This window comes from Protopterus annectens, chromosome 3.part1, assembly GCF_019279795.1.
Source record: "Protopterus annectens isolate FY-2018-M chromosome 3.part1, PAN1.0, whole genome shotgun sequence".
In the NCBI taxonomy this organism is placed as follows: Eukaryota; Metazoa; Chordata; order Ceratodontiformes; family Protopteridae; genus Protopterus; species Protopterus annectens.
This window is the reverse complement of record NC_056732.1, coordinates 285,693,484-285,714,231: the sequence shown is the minus strand read 5'-3', so window position 1 is coordinate 285,714,231 and position 20,748 is coordinate 285,693,484. Positions and strand designations below refer to the sequence as shown.

The following is a 20,748-nucleotide window of genomic DNA, read 5'->3' as shown; positions in this document are numbered from 1 at the left end:
GTTTTGTACAAATGAAGGGGATTACAGTATTTTAAATTTAAAATGATTAAATTGAAAACTTTTTTTTTTTAGAATTATCAGGTAGGAGTAGGAAGATGTTTTAAACTCAAGCAAAGAAATGATGTGTCAAAAAAGAACAAGGAGTCCCGGAAGAAAACAGGAATCTGTGGAATCACCGATACGTGCCTCGCCACTTGTAGTATAAAAATGGGTTTATTATAATTAAAAATGAACTGGATGCAGTTAAAAACAATAAATATCAAATCAGTTAAGCGCTTTCACCCTATAAGGTTGGGCTTCTTCAGATACCTTCTTTGGCGCCAAAAAATTCAAAAATCGTAATCGTTTACAGTCTAAGATATAAGTTGTGTAGAAAAGAACATTTGATTAGCTAAAGACTTTGTAGACATCTTTTATATTAACTACATTTTTAATTTTAATGTTTAGGGAAACGAAAGTTAGTATGTATATATATCAATTTTTTTAGATGTTAAGGTTCTCACATGGAGGTTTTTCATGAGATGACATTAGAGAAGTATGTAGTATTACTATGGGAAGTTGATGTATTCAAACATTTGTATGGATTAATCACAGAGAGATGTGTATTTATGTAGAAGTACAGTTTATGTTAAGTATAGATTGATAGCTATAACAATATAGCGCTAATACAAATGCAGAACTGTTTCTTTAAACTATTACAATTTTTGAATTTTTTGGCACCAAAGAAGGTATTTAAGCCTGTTTTGGATATGGCGTTCAGTTCTGAAGAAGCCCAACCTTATAGGGTGAAAGCGCTTAACTGATTTTATATTTATTGTTTTTAACTGCCTCCAGTTCGTTTTTAATTATAATAAACCTGTTTTTATACCACGAGTGGCGAGGCACTTATTGGTGATTCCACAGCTACACATTTCTTGGCATACGTTTTGTTACTGGGAATTATTCAAGAAAGCAGGAATCCAATAACTAACACAGAACAGGAGACAACAGGAAACTGAAAACCGAAGAGTGTCCACATCACCAAAAGATCAACAATTAAATGAAACTGTAGAAGAAAGCCAGATGTGTTTTATGGTTGCACTATGAAATGCTGACTTCCTGAAAGTCAACATGCAGAAAGGATGAAAAAAATGCCCAAAATCCAAAGGCAAAAAAAAAAAAAAAACCAATGTTTTTAGTTGTTTTCCCCTGCACTCCTAAAATTATATATTTGCATGTTTGTGTGTACCAGCTCCAAGGTCACACCAATTCAAAGAAGGGAGAAATCTCTCAACACAAGCGAATCATTGTTAGCATGCACCTAGAAACTGCACTGACAATGTTTTCCTATGGGAGACAGCATTTTTTATGCATGTTACTGATGCCTGAGCAATTTTATCTTGAGCAGCAGTTTTCTAATAACTGTATGGGGAAAAGGGGTTATAGGCTTAATGAACAGATATGTATACAGCAATAACAGGTTTGGTGATACTTTTGGAGGTGTACAAGTAATAAGGCATTATATAAACCATATTTTCATTTCCAGAGAAATATTTATGTCATAGCATCACTGTGAATCCAGTACTAAGAAACACACTTGTGACCTACAAGGATCTACAAGGAATGATTATGTGGAGTCATGCTATTTTTTATTGCATATCATGACAAGTGTAAGTTTTTATTTTTGGTAATTCTTAACGTACCACTTTCAGGTTATTCTTTGACCGCTATACACATCATGTCACTAAAAAAACAAGGATATAGTTATTGACTTTTTATTTTATTTTTTAATGTAACAATTGAGTTAATATGTTTAGAAGTCATGTAAAACCTATACAATAAGTACAAAATTCTATCATAGCTATTAAGGAATAAGAATATGTTATTTTAATCCATCCTTAAAGTATTGCATGAATTATCAAACAGACCTCAGAATGCTATCATTATAAATACTGTAACAGCTATTCTAAACTGAAAACCAAGTTTGCTGCTTAAAATATATTGATTTTGTTAAATGATGTTTTAAAGCTGTTTGACTGTCCTCATGGTTTTCTTTTATTTTTACACTGTGGTCCAAAGAAGGGTTCTCTGCATCTGCAGACATTTGGAGCAATGCACTTTCCTCCATGAAGACAAAGCTGCTTGCAATATGCTGCAATGACAGGGAAAAAAAAACTTTGTGTCAGGTTAGGTATGATAAACCATGCATACTTATAAGTTTTACACACACACGACACATGAAAAAAAATTGCAGTCTTACTGAAAATTCCTTTTCCTATCTCTCCTTGGAGACTTTTAATACTAATAGCACATGCAAGTGTTATTTACAACTATGCAATAAAAAAAGTTGAAGACCAAAAAAAAAATCCTCTTCAGAGCATCAGAAAACAGACAGGGAAAAAAGTTAAAACAAGTAGAAAAGGAAGACATAAAGAAAGAATCTCAAAAAGGATAGCGTAAAAAGGTTTGCAAAACAAATTATGATATTGAAATGCAGAAATTACACAATGTATTTTTGAAAAACTTAAGAAAGTGCACTAATCGAGAAAATTAATCTTTGAGAGTATGTATATCATCTGTCAGTGGTATCTTTAATGAAGATCATTCAGTCCAAAAAGACTGAATGAGTACTGGGATGATGGTATTTTAACTTATCTATAGTTTTTTCTGATGCTGGAGTTAGTAAGCTATTTCCAGTGGTGAAAAATCAAACCTTGCACCTTACAGATAAGAGGCAAACACCTTAACACTGTACCACTTGGTCTTTCTTTTCTAGAAATGTTACTTATATAGTGAAAACAGTATGCATACCCCACTTCATTGGGTGGTACTACGCAATTTAACCAAAAAATTTAAATTGAAATGGCTTAACCTTTTCAATGGAGTTTATTTGTAAAGTACAAAAATATTACTGAGGTAATGCTTCAAAGCCACTTTTTCTTCCTCAGACAATTAAAATCACTTTACATTTCCATTAAACACAAATATCAGTCCTATGATTTAATTGACCAATTAAAATGTTTCTTAAATATTTATATATTTTTCAAAAGCATGCCCAATAACTACTATGGGTTATCCTTTTTAACAATTTTTTTTATCTTCCTCATTTGTAACGTCCATTTCAAACAAATTTTACTGTTTAAGCTTTTACCTTTGCACATATGTAAACATGACTATAGTTTTGAGCTGAATCCATAAACATTCAATATTAAGTGCATCATTTATCCATGCACTGTTGTTGTCACATTTGACTCCCATAGTCACTCCATGAAGAGTTGGCACTATCCATTGAGTTTAATGAGAAATTAAGAAAATAAGTAGATTGTCAGCCCTCTCCTCGTTAACACACACATACAGCACAATCATTGCTGAGAACATTTTGAAAACTAAAAGTTTACATTTTTAGCAATTTGAAAATTGTCATATCAATTTTTTTAAAAAGTCATAATGGTATGAAATGGGTTAAAATTAAAAGTTAAATTGACAGCAGAACACATGCCATTCTGCATGATTTCAACATAGAAGGCTGCATCATTTAAAGTAACTTAGATCAAGCAAAAGTGCTCCTTTCTTCTCCAGTGAGCCCTACACTGCATTTAGATGTAAAAGGTCCTACAATCAGAGTGGACAAGAATGCACACAGGCTAACTAGGCATCATACATTTTTAATAAGTTTTATTTAAATATGTCTAGCCTATTATATCTTGAATTATGACAGTTCTAAAATGCAAGATAACGACAGTCAATTACAAATACGAGTATCCAAAAGAGTTAAAAATAAAGTTTGTGTATTTAAAAAAATGCGTGTTACTTGTTGCATTTTAATGCTGAGCAGCCACTGAAATCTTCAAGTTTCAAAAAGAAATGAAACAATTAATGTATACATGATTTGTACTGCTAACCACTGAAAAGTATATAAAAGCTTAATGACTGTTATTTTATACATTACAAAACTGTACTGCTGGATTATGTAGAGAAAAAATTACTACAGTGTAGACATTCATCACCACAATATAAAACTGTGGACATATGAACTATTTTAAAGTTAAACATGATATTTGAAAGTTTGTAGAGGCACAAATGATTCCTGAAGGAAAATCAGAGTCCAAAAGCTGATTATCCTTGCCAAGACTAAAATACTCACAAGTTCATGAGAACCTGAATGATTTCTGGATGAACGTAATCCAGTAAGCTTTGAAAACGAGGACCAGCTAATGAATTCCTGATTGCTGATGGGATGTGAATCTGGTGAAAGCAAATGTCTGGTTGGCCCTACTGATCAGGAAATGCTAGTAAAGTGAAGAAACTCGTGAGAATTAAGAAGGTTTCATTTTCCTGTATTTGGGTACAGCAGATGTTGATTGCTGATCAGTTGTTATTCTATATACTTCAATGGCAAGTTCTAAAGCTGAATTCTAGACTGACTATAGATGTAAGCCACTCACTTTTTGTTTGTAATTAATGATAAAACCATGAGTATGTTGCTGGCAACTGCTCTTAGTATTTGACTTAGCAAGCAGTGATGTACAAAGCTTTATTACAACGTTACAAGAAGTTAAATATAGTGCTCCTACTGACTCACTGCTGTTGCCCTGTGTTCCTTCAGTTCAGCTATCCAGTATTAGTCTGCACTGAATTTAAAGTAGGATGCAGCATTCAATATGAAGCGCAATGGGCCATCCTACTCATGGAAATGATCATTCTAGACAGTATTTGTGCAAACTGAAAACAAGTGGAAATGCTGGCAAGAATGTCCTTTCTAAGTCTGCATCTGAGTGGACTGATATCCTGAATAAGTATATTATGGCAAATTCCTTTGTGATCCCTTTAGTCCATCATATGTCCTACCAACCATGATGCCTTCCTAACTAATAAGCATATGAAGGTTTAGAAAAGGTTAACTATAGGATGTCTCCACTGTCATGTTAGAATCAAGTTCCCTGAACTAGCTGCCCTTCTTGTCCATGTTCCAGTTTTCCTTAGTGGATCAGGTACTGTAGAAACATGCAGACCTCGGTTACTAAGGGATAATGATGCATTTGATTAGCACCCTTACAGTGTTTTTACAGTGGGCTTCCATATAGCTTGGTATAATTTTTAATGTGCTAATGCTATGCATAAGAAAACTTGGTCAGGAAGGTACACTTATTGTTGCAATTGATTCAACTACTGCGTCCAATCTACAGTCATTAATGATTATTCACAAGCCATATTCTCCAAAATATCTACACTCAGTGTTGTGTTATCCATGGTTGTGCTGAGAAAGCTGACATCTTTATAGGAAATGAACCTTGCTATGTCCACTTGTTTAGCAAGTTAGGCAGATATGAAACAATATGATAATGCATATGCCAACTTCAGGAAACAATATTTTCTCTCCTTTAGCAAAGGCTTCTGCTCTCACTGCTCCCCAATTTTCTTGAAGTGTAAATCACAGGACTCTAGTCTGCAATGAAGCTGGTGATAGTAGCCAGCTCCATCTCAGGATGAATCTGCCAGCAGATAAGTCTGTGAGGTCATGATGACAGTTAGCAAAGATCCTCAGTGTTAAAGGATAAAGTATTTCATCAGTTATTTAGTGCAAATTATTTATCTGACATAATTTTTTGCTTTGTTGTGCAAAAATGGATCATGGTTCCCCAGCCAAAAAGGCCACTGGTTAGCAGATGTCTGTCTTAATTACTATAAACCACTCCAACTAAGTAGGCTTGTGGCAGGGCTTTGCTGCTATCTTGGTCAGCTTTCCCCTAAGTAAACCTCCATTTGCAAATGATATGTAATGGAATACGTATTTAAATCTAAGTTGTGTTTCTCATTTAACCTGTAGTCTGATGAAGTCCTAAGTAGGGACAAAAGTGTTCACTTGCATACAACTTGAAGAACAATAAACATATCGTTGTAATTTCCAAATATTTTTATAGCATTAATGTTTTAATAATTTTTACTTCTTCTGTGCTATGCATCAGCAGGATAAATGTGTTACTTGTATGCTTTAAAAAAATGGAACTTTACTAGTTTCTGTGTGAAATTCTTCCAGTGTTAATGCTTTTAATCTAAATGCTGTGCAACAAAGTTAAGACACTTAACTAATTGCACCTATGATAGTTTCATATTTACTATTAACAAGACATCTAGATATAATTTTAACTGAGTTTTCTTTCACCTTTTTATGAAGAACACTGTATAAACAAGAATATAGCCTTAAACTCCATATATCTATAGAGGTTAGTTTAATCTTAGGTTATAATGATTGCTTCTTACTAGATTATTGACACATCCGGCACATAACACAGCCGGCAAATCCTTGTTCTCCAACACAGTAGGAAAACTTGGAACACTCTTCCTCACAATCTCACAGCAATCTCCTCTCTTCCCTGCTTTAAATCCCAACTCAAAACTCACCTCAAAACCCACTGGCTCTGCCCCTGTAGCAACCCTGACTAGCTTACCTTGAGTATCTAGGTACTCTCAACTTTTTTGCTTTAACTGACTAGCTTTCCTTGAATATCTAGGTACTCAACTCTTTTTTGCTTTAAGAAACTCTTAACAAAACACATTTTTTATTTCTCATCTTCTGTTTTTTGTAGTTAATATCTAATGTGTTTTGATGTAATTGCTTAATTTGTACCTGTTCTTACTAATGTTTGCATATGGAGCTTTTCTCCCCGGGCCTCTGCTGAAAATGGACGTATATCCAGTCGGACTAGCCCAGTCAACAAATGTAAAATAAAATAAATAAAATAAAATAATTAAAAGTTTAAGATTAAACCTATATGCTCATTGCATAAACACAGAAGGAAGTGTTCACAACTCCATAATATTGTCAATGCCTGTGTCTCACTTTTTGAGTATCTCCTGTCTGCTCTTTTTGCATATCCCATTGGTTTATAAAGATTATGCTGTTTTTTCTATCAATATGACAACTAATCCATTACAGCTAGCATACATGGAGCCCTTTAAAGGGATCAAACTAAGTCATAGTTTGGTCAGACATTAGACAGTCTTTTCACTTTTGCATGGCTTGATCAAGTAACTCAGCCCATTGTAAAACTCCAAATATCTTGATTAAAATACTGTGTATCTGTCGCACTGGAAATGATTTGAATGAATTAGGACCATAGTTTGCCATGCCCAGTAAAGATTTTACTGCAGTGGGGTCTTTTCATGTTGTGCATTTTTGATAACTTCTCTTTTCTTTGGATCAAGAAAATTCCCTTTATATGAAAGCAAAACCATACGGCACTAATTTGTTTTGTTAAATTCATATTTTCCTTATTTAGTATAATGCTATTCTCTTTAAGCTTTTTAAAATAAGTTTAAAATTGCATCTTAAGTGGTTTCCATTTCTGTAAATATGATATTGCCAGAATTCCTAGCAGTGATTACTATTTTAAAGTACTTTATAAAAAGTATTTTGAAAAAAAAATACCAGTTAAATTTATACTAACTATTAATCAGTCCTGTGTGTGTTGTAAATGTAATATTCCTAGCCTCAGGATGCACTTCTAAATGGTGGCATCCTGATGTAAGATATAGCTTACTAAAAATATTTGTACTTTCATTTATAAAATGATGTCATATACAGCTTGTATTTATTCATTTACTTATTTATGTATTTATTTATTTATTTATGTATGTATGTATGTATTTATTTATTTTAAGTGTTTGTTTATGTTCATTTGTTTGCTAAAGTAGAGCACTGCTCCAAACTGGCCTACTTCAGGATCAGGCTTAGGGTTACACTGCAAGAACATTATCTATTTGCTTTAGGTACTATATTTTCTATTTTCTATTTGCTTTCTGTACTTCATAAGACTGCTAAGATGTGAGCTATACTTTATAAACATGCTTGAAATATTCAAAAAATGTCTTCTCTGCACTTGTATTATAGCTGTGTATTGATTTTTTTTACTCACTTTATGTACTATAGCTTCCATTTGCTACTTTACTGTTTTTAGTACATAAGACCTCTAAGACTGCATTGTATTTCAAATATGATTATCATACTATATTTCTATGTATTGGAGCTTTTCTCCCTCGGTCTCCACTGAAAATGGGCCACAGGCTCAGTTGGACAACCTGGTCAACAAATGTCAAATAAATAATAAATAAATAAAATAAGTCTGTGCATGAGACAAAATGTTTAACATAATAGTTCAGGTACACTTGCAATTCTGAACATAAATTTGACAACACAACATATTAAATGTCTTTTTTTCATGCTTTCTAGAATACCTATGCTAGCAGCATGCCATTCCATGCAAATCCTCGCTTTCTCAAGAAACTCCGGTTGAAGAACCAATGCCTTTTTTTTTTCTATTTTAAATACATGGAATGACACTCTTCTGTGTGACAGATGTGCAGGTTTCACAGTACAATTTTTGTGTAGTTTTCCCTGGATATTTTATATTTATAATACCCTAAATATCTATGTATACTCTTCTTTAAGTTGTATAGATACTGATCTGTGACATGGTTTTTGTTTTAAGAATGCAATTTTTTTTGATAAGTCACCAGTTTCTATCAGTATTACAACATGAAGGAGACATTTGAGTTGACTTAACCATTTGTGCTGTTTTAGCCTCACTGGAATTTATTGATATGGCTGTCTTAAAAACTCCCATGACTGGCAGTTATTCTGTACTACTGCATGGAAATATTTTTGCTGTACTGTTAGTTAGAAGCAGTTGTGAGTACAAATTGGAGAATCTATTATGCTTCACTATATTACCACTGCACAGTTCTTAGGAAGGTTTATTGCCCTAATCTATCATGCTCCACTATATTACCACTGCACATTTCCTAGACAGGAAGGTTTATTGCCCTAGTCTATCATGCTTCACTATATTACCACTGCACATTTCCTAGACAGGAAGGTTTATTGCCCTAATCTATCATGCTTCACTATATTACCACTGCACATTTCCTAGACAGGAAGGTTTATTGCCCTAATCTATCATGCTTTACTATATTACCACTGCACATTTCCTAGACAGGAAGGTTTATTGCCCTAATCTATCATGCTTCACTATATTACCACTGCACATTTCCTAGACAGGAAGGTTTATTGCCCTAATCTATCATGCTTCACTATATTACCACTGCACATTTCCTAGACAGGAAGGTTTATTGCCCTAATCTATCATGCTTCACTATATTACCACTGCACATTTCCTAGACAGGAAGGTTTATTGCCCTGGACACATTATTCTCTCTTTGTGACTTTCCTTCAGCGAAAAGGAAAAGGAGACAACAAGAGAGACGTAGAGAGAGATGTATCTATTTTTTTTCTATTTCTAATTAATCTGCTTGGTCCACTTATGTGTACCACTCTGTATCCTTTCCATAAATATACTTTGTATTAATGCGTTGCTTTTTCATAATTCCAAACAAAAAATACCAAATTAATAACCACGTTCCAAATAATGAAACCATAAAACTACTAAAGGAACACTCAAACACAGGAAAGTTGTTAATGATTTAATGCTTTCATCCTATGAAGTTTTCCATTAAAGATGAAAGTGCTAAATCGTTAACAATTTTCCTGTGTTTGAGTGTTCACTCATACCTCTCAACCTCTTAACACAAGAAATCTTGGCAAAGCCTAAAATAATGGGAGGACAAGGCCCAGAAATAAGAACAAATTTAAAAAATAGCTACTATTAGCTTAGCATAGAAAGTTGCTAGAATAACAGGATTTGTGTTATCATGCATTTTCTGAAGGATATGAACTCTGAAACTCATATGTATTTCATTAACTAATAAATTCAGTCCTCAGTGATTTGCCAGAAATCCACAAATTTTATGAGGAATTTTCTTGCATGTTTTTTTCTAACATATATGAAAAACTTATAACATCTAATTTCATAATATTGAGACCAGAACATCTAAAACCAAAAACATCTAAAACCCATAACATCGAATTTCATAACATCTAACGTACAAATCACATGAAAATAACATCCCCTCCACATATAACGACATATAATGACACCAAACTATCAAACACACTTTTTACTACGTTTCTGCAGGGGGGCTTGATACAGTGGGGTTAGGAAATTAACTTTTTCCCACTGCAGTGTGATCTTGGAGTTGGTATATTTAATTTAGGTGGGGTGTGGGGGGCAGAGCCCCCAAGATAGGGGTGCAGGGGGCTTGTCCCCTGCAGAAATGTAGTAAAACGTGTTGGGTAGTTTGGTGTTGTTATATGTGGAGGGGATGTTATTTTCTTGTGATTTGTAGTGTTAGATGTTATGAAATTTGATGTCATGGGTTTTAGAAGTTTCAAAGTAGACCTATATATATATATATATATATATATATATATATATATATATATATGTGTGTGTGTGTGTGTGTGTGTATAGCATATATATGTAGGTATATATATTTAATACTGTTGTTCTTTTGGGGTTTGAAGTAAGCAGAGTGTTGTCTTGATATCTTGATATTTGTCTGTTTCCTTTATTAGCATACCATAACTACCATGTGAATTTTCCCCAGATACATATAGCATAATTCTTTTTCACTGACATATTTAAACCTCAAGATTTAGGTATACTGTTTGGTATCTAATGAACTTTTCATTAATTGTGTAAAATATTAGGGAACTGTCTGTTACACTTATCTCTCCTAGGTTGATTTCAATTTTTTAATATGTTGAAATGTTCCAAATTATTTAGTGTTAAACCACTTAATTTACATCTGTAAATGTACTTTTCACTTCTCATGTATTGTAACAATGTTGTAGTGTTCAGATATACTAAATATCTTCCTAACAGACATTTAGGTTAATGCTGGTGCTGTATGTACAGGGAACCTGCAGAAAGCAAACCTCATATACAACTCAAATATTTTAAAAGAAACGTGGCTGTACTGACGGAGCCTTCTTTCATCAGTGGTCTTCACTGTAGACAATTAACCTAAAATTACTAAAGTGTAGCCAGAAAATAAGAAAGCAGACTGTGGGTTCAAATCAGATTGTTAACCGATTCATAAAGAATAACTTGATTTTTAGACATTTTCTCTCACCGGGAGAGGCTAGCTTTCATAGACAGAAATGACTGTCACTTCCTATTTTCAATTCTCTGGTGATTGCTCTAATGCTGGGTAACTCAGCTAATGGAATATGGAATAACATCACAAAATCAAATGAGGCACTATCTTTAAGTGCTTGAAACTTTGAAATAACATGGAATATTATAGCCTACGGTCTTAAATCAAAGAGAATACCAAATATCACAAATTTATGTTCTGAAAAATTAATTTATTTACAGTTCTGCCTTAAACTATAAATTTAAGTAATTGAATAAATAACAGTTTAAGTTCAGTATTCTACTTTGGAGCTTAACACTGAACTCCACAAAAGAAAACAGGAACCTGTCTCAACGGCACAGAGGGATGGAGCCTTGACTTTAACCCAGGAGGTAGGGGGTTTGGTTAGCACCATAACACTGGAGGAGCCAGGCAGGGTAGGAGAGGAATGAAGGGGCTTGTCCATTTGCATCTCCCAGATAGCAGCAAAAGAATGCATGCTTTGACACTGCCAGCCTAGCCACTGGGAATTTTGTAAATAATCATATGTAATTTGTGAATATTAGTATGATTCATATGCTTGTCTTACAAATCTAAGAGAACTTTATGTTTTGTGCATATTAAACTACTGGTGCAGAAGTGTGTGTTGAACAGTGTTTGTACAGTACTGAGCTTCAAGGATGTGTCTACAGTGTACCCTACTGGTAAAGAACAGAAATGTATATAAACTATATACCTGTGCAAATGCATGTTTTAATAGTAGAAGCTGGAACATACAGAGTTAACCTGCAAAACTGCAAGAAAATAAGTTGAAGTTGTTTTACAATTGTGTTATCTCTCAGTTTCAGTGAAACAGACAGATTGTCTAGAGCTAGAGATTTTTCTTTTGTCTTGAAACAGAAATAATTACTAGGTTTCAAATGTAAAAGCGTTTTATTGTTTTACGATTTCCAAGTTCTGCACACTTCTGAGAGATATGAACTTCTCACACAGAGATGTTAAAATTCTATTAGTTTCTGTTAGCCAGGGAACCAAAGTCAGATGACAAAGAGTGATGTTATCCAAGCTAACCCAGCAGTAATGTTTATTATTAATTTAAGGACTCTCTCAGAGAGAGAATGGGCATTTTATATCTTTTCTTGAACCTGGAAACATCCATCATCAGCACTTCTGCCTGCATGTTGTGTGTAAATAAGACTTAGGGCATAGTATCTCTCTTAGATATAGATAGGAATATAGTAAAGATTAGTTTAGATGTTTTCTGTATTTATTTGACACTGTCCTGGAATGTTTTATAATATTTCCTATGATTCTGAACTCCGAAGTAACTGTTGTTTGAGTATTGTCTTGCTCTTTTATTGTTTATTATTAAATATATTTAAACCTTTTAATTGTGGCTGGTTTGTTTAGGCATATTTAACCTCTTAGAGTACTTGCATATGTACTTGGTGACACTGTACAGGCCACTCCTAATAGCCTGGTGCTTGATCAAAGACTACTATTTGGACAATAGTAACATTACACAGTAGGATTGCTCACCCTTTGCAAGGGCCTTATAGTAGCTGATAAAGAGCTGGTTGGTGGCAGTGATAACTACCTTATAGTTTGAGCAGAAGGGGGCATAGCTAGTAAACCTGTGCCAGCCTTCCCTAGGGGTATCTGTGTGTTTGTATATAAATCAAATCTCAAAGTGTGTGTGTGTCAGCTACTTGGGCAGGGACGTGAAGCACTGGTTGGACAAAGAGAGTGCTGGAGGTTTTGGCTTGACCACTTGGCTGAGATCTTAACCCTGTAGCTATGCCAGTGGGGGTCTTGTTGGGGATCTGCAGAAAGATGATAAAGCCAGCCCTGGACTGACTGTGATCTCTGTGTGCTCTTAAGGGAAATTGTACTTTACTGTGTGTACTTGTCATCCTCCCATTGTGTACATCCCTCACTGTTGCCAGTGGTGAGAATTGAGGCTCCTTGATTACTGGGCCAGTGCAGGGATGGTGCGATTTCCTCAGTGGACACCAGATGAAGCCACATCCTGTGCTTTGGGAGTAAGAGTAGATCTGCTTCTTGGCAATATCCCTTGCAGTGATGGATGCCTGACCTGCACAACCTACTGCACACCCTGTCCCTTGCATAATGAGCATGCACAGATGAAATAGGTCTGTAACAGAAAACCTCACACTACCCCTAATGGCTGCCTCAGTGACGGTCCTTCTTGTTTGACCTTCCACCGCTTATGAGAATGAATAACAAAGAGACCATCTGATGGTAAGCACTCACTGGAAGCAAAACAATGCAAAATCAAATCAAAAAAAGAAAAGAAACAAGATACGAATTGATCAATGACCAACAATTGTATCCATGATGGCACAAATAAGAGAAGAAGCAAATCAGACCCTCTCACAATTCATGAAGTTCTCTGGCTCATTAATATTTCCTGGTTACTATGATGAATTGTAGACTCCTGCCAAACTCATTTTTGAAAAGTCAGCAATCAGAAATTCATTAACTGGTTCTCCAAGTAGCAATAGAGACTCCATGAATGGCTTGTGACATTGGCTTCATAATTTATTTTCAACTAAGTCAGTTAAATCCTCATAAACTTGGAAACATCTCTGGCCAAAGAAGTACATTGGCTACTGAAATTACATTAATTTAGAATTCAGCTATGTTTTCACATATACTTCTAAATATATCACACTTCTTATGTTGGTGCTGAGATATTTATCAGGGAAGGAGGAGGAGTCACAGGTCAGTCCATGGAAAACTGCATCAGCCTAAGAGTCTCCTTGAATGAGGATCACTCTGTTGAGAGCTATGGGAAGGGAAAGTCTCACCATCCTTAGCTATCACAGAGATAAGGGATTCTTTCTTTTATGAGTTCTGGAGATATTTATTTACTTCCTACTTCAATTGGGACAACTAGAATGTCAAAAGATGTATACAAGGAAGTACTGCCTAGGCTCAGTGACTGGAATAGAGAAGCCTACATCACACTTAAGAGTTGGTATCAGCACATGTTCATTCTATACCACTGAGGACAGGTCCTTCCATGTGTCAAAGAGTGAGTAAACATCTAAAGTCTGGGCCTGACCTGTAGTCCCTATGGGTGCAGGCCAATTAAAATAAACCTCCACTTACCTAGCCAGTGATTCCTGAAATACTTTAAAGGACAACCAAGAAAAGACTCTTTGAAAATAAAACAAATTAATACTTTGGAATTAATAATTGCACTTTGTTTCATAAAAAAGATAATCAGAAAGTCTGATGATGAAAGACAGCTGTAAAATTAACAATCCCACCAAAATGTAATGTGTGTGGCAATCAGAAGCTACTAAACAGCAAAATGCACTGACTGCATACAGTTGGCAAGAAGTATGCCTTTCAGTTAAATGTCATGATGTCATGCCGGCAACTGTCAATTTAAGTATTAAAGCAACTAGTATTGTCTTTACAGTGTTAAAGTACATAACCTATGCTATCCATTCCTCAATACACTTCATATTCTAACTGAATAGCACACATACCGTCTACAAAAGTTAGACTATTCTAGATTAATGTTAGTTCCACTGCCCCACGAGTAGGGTATAAAAATCAGGTGCAATAGTACAGTGAAACAGAAATTATGCATAACTGGAGGCTGTTCAACTTACTCTCAGTCATATAATGAGCTACATATTGAAGAAATAAACACTATTATCACCTTCTTTCTGTCTGGTACTCTGTTACACAATAAAGCAGCATGAGAAAGGCTACGTGATGCGTGCACACCAGTGTGTGTGTGTGTGTGTGTGTGTGTGTGTGTGTGTGTGTGTGTGTGTGTGTGTGTGTGTGTGTGTGTGTGTGTGTGCCCAACAGTAAAATAGTTACATTTTGTCTGATTAATAATTACAATAAATAGCAGAGGGTATGGTGGTACATCCTCAACATGGGATTAAGAGTGGTACTGGGACAAGTCTCTTGCAAAAATCACTTATTTTAAACAAATATTGATGCATGATCTTCTGCCCAAGATGTTGCTTATTACAGGTAACATGGTCATTATTGGAGGTATGCTCCACATTTCTCTGTAAATGGAGGAAGATTTGCTTACTCCATGATGGAAGGAACAGAAAACAAGCTACTGCATGCATTTAGAAGTACAGAGGCTGAAATGTACACTTATTTATTTACAGAAAAAACATAACTAAACTTAGTAGGCTAATGAGGAATGCCATCTATGTGTCATCAATGAAAAGATTCAAATGCAGGTAGTATAAAAGGAAAATTCAAACAAACTAGGAAGCAGGGGTGCAGGAGAACTGACTTGCCTTTAATGGCTTGGATTTCAGCAAGTAATTTGCAGACAGAGTAAATAAAATACATGCTCTAGTCAGGCAATTAATATGAATTACTTAAACTTAGTTGATATCTAGCTGATATGAATTACACATACTTCTGAAAAGAGTAACATTTAAGCAGTTCAAGAAACAGTTCATAAACATTAACATGTAACAAGTGGAAAGCTATGGCTACATTCATTAGTATTATTGTCTGTAGCCTGCAAATAAAACAATACATGCTAAAGTCAAGGCAAAAACTTAGTGATATGAAATGTAACTCATCAGACAGCTGAACTCTATGCATATTCACCTGTGTGGCATGCTCCTCCAAGCCATCCATCAGTACAGCTGCAAATTCCTGGAGCTACACAGACACCACCATTCTGACACCTCTGAGGACAGATTGCTGGAAAAAAGTAAACATTAGTTAAGCACCTGTTCTCGACACCGATAATTACAGATGAAAGCAATAAGAGTCTGTACCACGAGTCCTAGTATTAATACGAAGCCTCATTTCTTAAATCACACTAGCTGACTTTGCAGCTTTGAAGCTTACTTCAGAAAGAAATTGGGTGTCCCTCATCTAGAGACAAAAAATAAACAATAGGAACATTACCTTCATGACATCGTGACCCCATCCAGCCTGAGGGACAAAGGCACTTCACAACACCATTAACAGAGATGCATTCCCCACCATTTAGACAACCTCCTTCACAAGTTACTGCAACACATGAAGAAAAACAGAGACAAAAAGAAAAAGAAACCTTTAAACAACCCATTAAAAAAAAGTTTAAATTCCTTTGACACTGTTTGCATGTCAGTAATGTATGTCATTCTGCAAAAAAAGATAAAGCTCTTTATTACTGAGGAATCTACAAAGCATATCACTCCAAAAATACACTTGTGAAAATGCAAACATTAAACAGGTGAGCTTTGTATTTTCAGCTTTGGTCTCAGTGACATCAAGCCCATTACTTTCATTGCATGTACAGTACCTTATGACGTACACATGCTTTAGTCACCTGAAGACATCTAATAGTGTTTATAATAGGTGGTGTCATTAGATAATATGTTTCTGTAACACCAGTAACACTATTAGACATCTAGGAGTGTTTGTAATAGGTGTTGCCATTAGTTTATACAATTTAATAACACCATTATCACTGTTTTTAACTGTGTAGTGCACTACAACTATGCCACACTAAATCATTTCAGCAGATTGATTAAGTACCAGGGGAAGGCACTATCAGAAACAATGAACCAAACCACAAATTTGCTGCAGAAACTGGCGTACTGCCAAAAGAAACAAAGAAAGCTTCCCACAAAGATTCTTCCTGCACAGAAACTTTCCAATCTTGTTGAAAACTTGTTGCATTCTCCACTACTGTATTTCATTAATCCTCTGTAAAATATAATTCCTTAACATAGATTAAAAATATAATGACAGAAAATGATTACTCTATTTTGAATGAACAGACCATTCACATATGTTCTCTCTGCTTAGTAGATGCTACCCAGTCCAAATTGTCTTACCATCTTGCAACAAGGCTTTATGCCTTACTACCCTCTCTGTGATAAAGACTCCCTTGTTACTGCACTGCTCCCAAAATATTCATATACTCCAGCTTTGCTCATTACTTGTCTTCAACAATAGATTCTCTTTCTTTTCTTCTCAGCCCATTTACTTATAAATTTCCTTTAACTTACTAGTCTTCCAGTTTTCGCCTGCTTGACTGACATCAAAATATTAATTTTGAGCTACTTCTCTGCAGACATTCCTGGGTGTTTGTGTGTATGTGCATTTGTTTGAAGCATATATGCATGTAAGTGTGTGTGTGTGTGTGTGTGTGTGTGTGTGTGTGTGTGTGTGTGTGTGTGTGTGTGTGTGTGTGTGTGTCTGCTCCCATCTTTGTGTAGTTTTTGGTAGTAATACCTCTTTTTAAATTTACAAGTATCTTACTAATGACTGTGTTAAATCTGTTCCAGTGGAAATGCGCCATAAGTTATAAGAGGATTACAATGTACAAATCCACTTCCTACTTTGAATCTGATATCTCTGGAGTACAGTGCAAGACATAAAAAGCTTTATGGGAGTACAGCTTCCATATTAGCTGCACTGGCTAATTATACTAACTTGCTCTATATGTGGTTATTTTTTATCTGAGACTATTTTCTAAGGAATTTGGCCATATGGTATTTTCAGGGCACCATGATCTTAGTTCCTCCTCATTATACATAAAGCTGTGTGTCTTACTACCCATCTCCAAATCTCTGACAACTGGTGTAAAGTGCAGCACAAAGAAGGGAACGCTCACCCTGCTCCTAAACCCCTTAGTGAGTAAGATGCCCAACAGACAGGTCTGGCTCATTGGATAGGCTGCTGGGCTGCAGCCCACTCTGTTAAAAATGAAAACAAACAAGCAAAACAGTATAAAAAGATTCAGAAAGTTGACAATTTCTTTAAAATGTAATAGTTTGCTTTCTGACTTGTTTCTCAGCACCTCAGAACTCCACTCATCCATGGAGTTATGAGATTGAGGAAAAAAAAAAAAGAGATAAAATCTTAATTCACTAGACAGGCTGTTTTCAATACAGCCTGGCATTAGGGTTATTTGAACAATCCACTAGTTTGTTGAAAATGTTAGAAATGTTGCTCAGCAACAATCTCACTGGGCTGGTGCATGAAGCAGCAAGGAGCCCTTCCAGCTGGCTCAGACTGCTTGACGTGAATGAGACAACCTGAGATGAAAATGAGAGGACCAATAGCTGGAGTCCAGAGGCATTAACTTGGAAGCTATTTTTTAGTAATTTTTTCAAGCAGGCTCTCTCTGCATGTTACTGCAAGCATGCAGGAAAGAAATGAAAAGAAAAGAAAGGTTAGCAAGATTTGATAAAGAATCATTTAACAGGTTATATTTTTTCAGCCATGTTCCACATTAGTGGGTTAACTGTGTGTGTGTGTGTGTGTGTGTGTGTGTGTGTGTGTGTGTGTGTGTGTGTGTGTGTGTGTGTGTGTGCGGGGGGGGGTGGATGGTGTGTCTCGTGGGGTTGTAATGAACTGCACACTTTATTCTGACAGCAGTGAGCTGAGAAGATATATTCCCATGGAGCAGTTACTTATGAATTTATTCATTCATCTGGCAGTAAACAAAGTTCTGCAGTACATAGTCACAGTTCTACAAGTACCTATAATTTATGATTGGTGTGTGTGCGTGTGTGTGCGCGTATGTGTGCCTATGTGTGTGTGTGTGTTAATAATTTATTTTCAGCAATGATTATTTGTATTTATTTTATTACTGTCTGATATCAGTAGTGTACACAATCAAAAAATGTGGATTTATTTGTTAGGTACGGAGGCTGTTGGTCGGGCTGTAACAGTCAGGCTAGCATGTGTGTGAGATAGCAAATGATCTTTGGTACAGTTGTGCAGCATTGCCGTCTCACAGAACTTGGTTTTCTGGCTGAGTTTTTTGGCTTTAATTCCTTTTGTATGAAGTCTGCATGTACTCCCTGTCTGTGTGTAGGTTTTATCTAGGTCCTCTGGTTTTCACCTCCAGACCCTCAGGTGTATAATGCATATGTCCACTTGTGATTTTACTTTCATTCCAATCGAACACCAGAAAGGCACATGGAAGGTAACTATCTTTTTTAGAAGGGTAGGGAGGTCGGCACTATTCTCAGATAGGATTTATATATCCTTGCAAGCATTTGTTACCTCTGTTTAACCTCCATTTATCTGGAATTACTGTTTTGTTAACTTTGAACAGTAAGATTTAGATACAACTTTTTTTGCTTGAAATCAAAAAAAGACTGACTTTCTTTCCTTATAGGATCACAGGATTGTAGGATCACAGGAGGTTACTAGGATAACAGTCCTGGAGCCTTTTTTTAAGCCTAGCCATGCATGCCATAATTTTCTTAATTATCAATACTCATGGGCTAGAATGGCTTTGGTATATGCCTGTGCCTTAGGGCATCTACAAATTGGCCCTGAACATAAGGGACACAGGTGACAAGCCAGGGGTGAATTCACAATTTCCCATGCATTGGTCCAAACTGTGTTTAAATAGGCTTAGGCAAGAGCTCTATTTCACGTGAATGGGGAGTCAGTTCCAGAGAAGGGGAAATCTCAGAGCCACATACCTGCCCCTCTAACATGCTTTGTTTGTCACAGATGAGGTTTAGATTATTAGATCAGGAAATTCTAGTACTGTTCATTTTGAGAATGTGCAGCAGTTCTATCAGGGATGGATCAAAGAATGTCTTGTAGGTTAGGCATAGATCACACGTCATAAGTCTGTTGGAGACTTAGTATATGGACAGGGCTTTGAGCCGCTCCTCAGAGGACATATAATTTACACCCTGTATTCTTTTAGTGAGGAACCTCTGTGGATACCCCAACTATTGCAAATGCCTGGTCAGGTACATGCCAAAGGGTGTATTGTGTTCAATTAGTGGTCTAATGAGGGCTGAGTATAGTGGGACTATGACCTCCTTAGATCTGGATGCCATAACCTTACTTATAAGTTGTGCCACGCAGAAAGATTTTCTCACTACCATGGACATATGGTAATCAGTGTTCAGGTTACTGTCAACCAAGTCCCTTACCACTGCGTCTGCTCTTAGGAGAGTGTTATCAATGTTATAATTTGCAGGGGTTGTCATCTTCCCAAACAGTATATTATGCATTTTTTTTGCATTGAGTTTTAGGCCATGGTTTTGGCACCGGTTATTTTTCTGTCAGACCCTCCTGGAGGATATCTACATATTTGTCAGACTCAATGCTTGCACACAGCTTGCAGTCATTGGCAAATTTGGTCAACCAAAGGCCCTCTACATTTGCCTTGACTTCAGAGTAGTATATTCCAGACATGAGAGGTCCTAGTACTGAGTCCTTAAAATATCACATTCAGTCATTGCTGTATCACTCTCAGTACTATGCACATATAAGGATCACTGTAGACAAACCAGAGAAAACAAAATTCAAACCTAAACCTGTCACCTATGCTTGCACTACAAACCAGGACCCTACCTGCCTAACTAATGGATCTTACTTATCATTTGTGTTCAAGACATCACTGGTGTTATAAAAAAGGCTATTAAGATGCACTTTACATGCATCTAAAACTCAATGAATTCTGAGTGCCTATCAAACTCCAGACTCAGAGCTTAATTCTATTACTTCTTCCACACCTGGAGTCTTGGCTGGTTAGAGTATGTTGAAAGAGTAGAAGAAAAGGTTAAAAAGGAAGACAAACTGTGAGCAAATGAAAAAAATAATCAGTACAGATGATGTAGGGCTATGTTGGGCAGAAGAGCACTGGTGAGGTACAGGGGAAACAGTGTACAATGGCAGCCCATGCAGTCCTTTGTCTAGGGCTTCACATCACCTAAAGCTGGCCTCGTTGTTTGCAGAAAG

General features: G+C 35.9%; 1 protein-coding gene across 1 annotated transcript in view; it reads right to left on the bottom strand.

Annotated features, from left to right (window-relative positions):
* Positions 1-1,186: 1,186 nt before the first annotated feature.
* The window catches only part of LOC122798086 (von Willebrand factor D and EGF domain-containing protein-like), a 78,266-nt gene continuing 58,704 nt past the window's right edge, over positions 1,187-20,748 (bottom strand). Inside the window, exons 3-5 of the mRNA XM_044066753.1 lie at positions 15,946-16,050; positions 15,640-15,735; positions 1,187-2,131 (exon numbers count right to left, since the gene is read on the bottom strand). Coding sequence (XP_043922688.1) covers positions 2,022-2,131; positions 15,640-15,735; positions 15,946-16,050 — 311 coding nt within the window. The 3' untranslated portion in view covers positions 1,187-2,021. The remainder of the gene's footprint in view (positions 2,132-15,639; positions 15,736-15,945; positions 16,051-20,748) is intronic.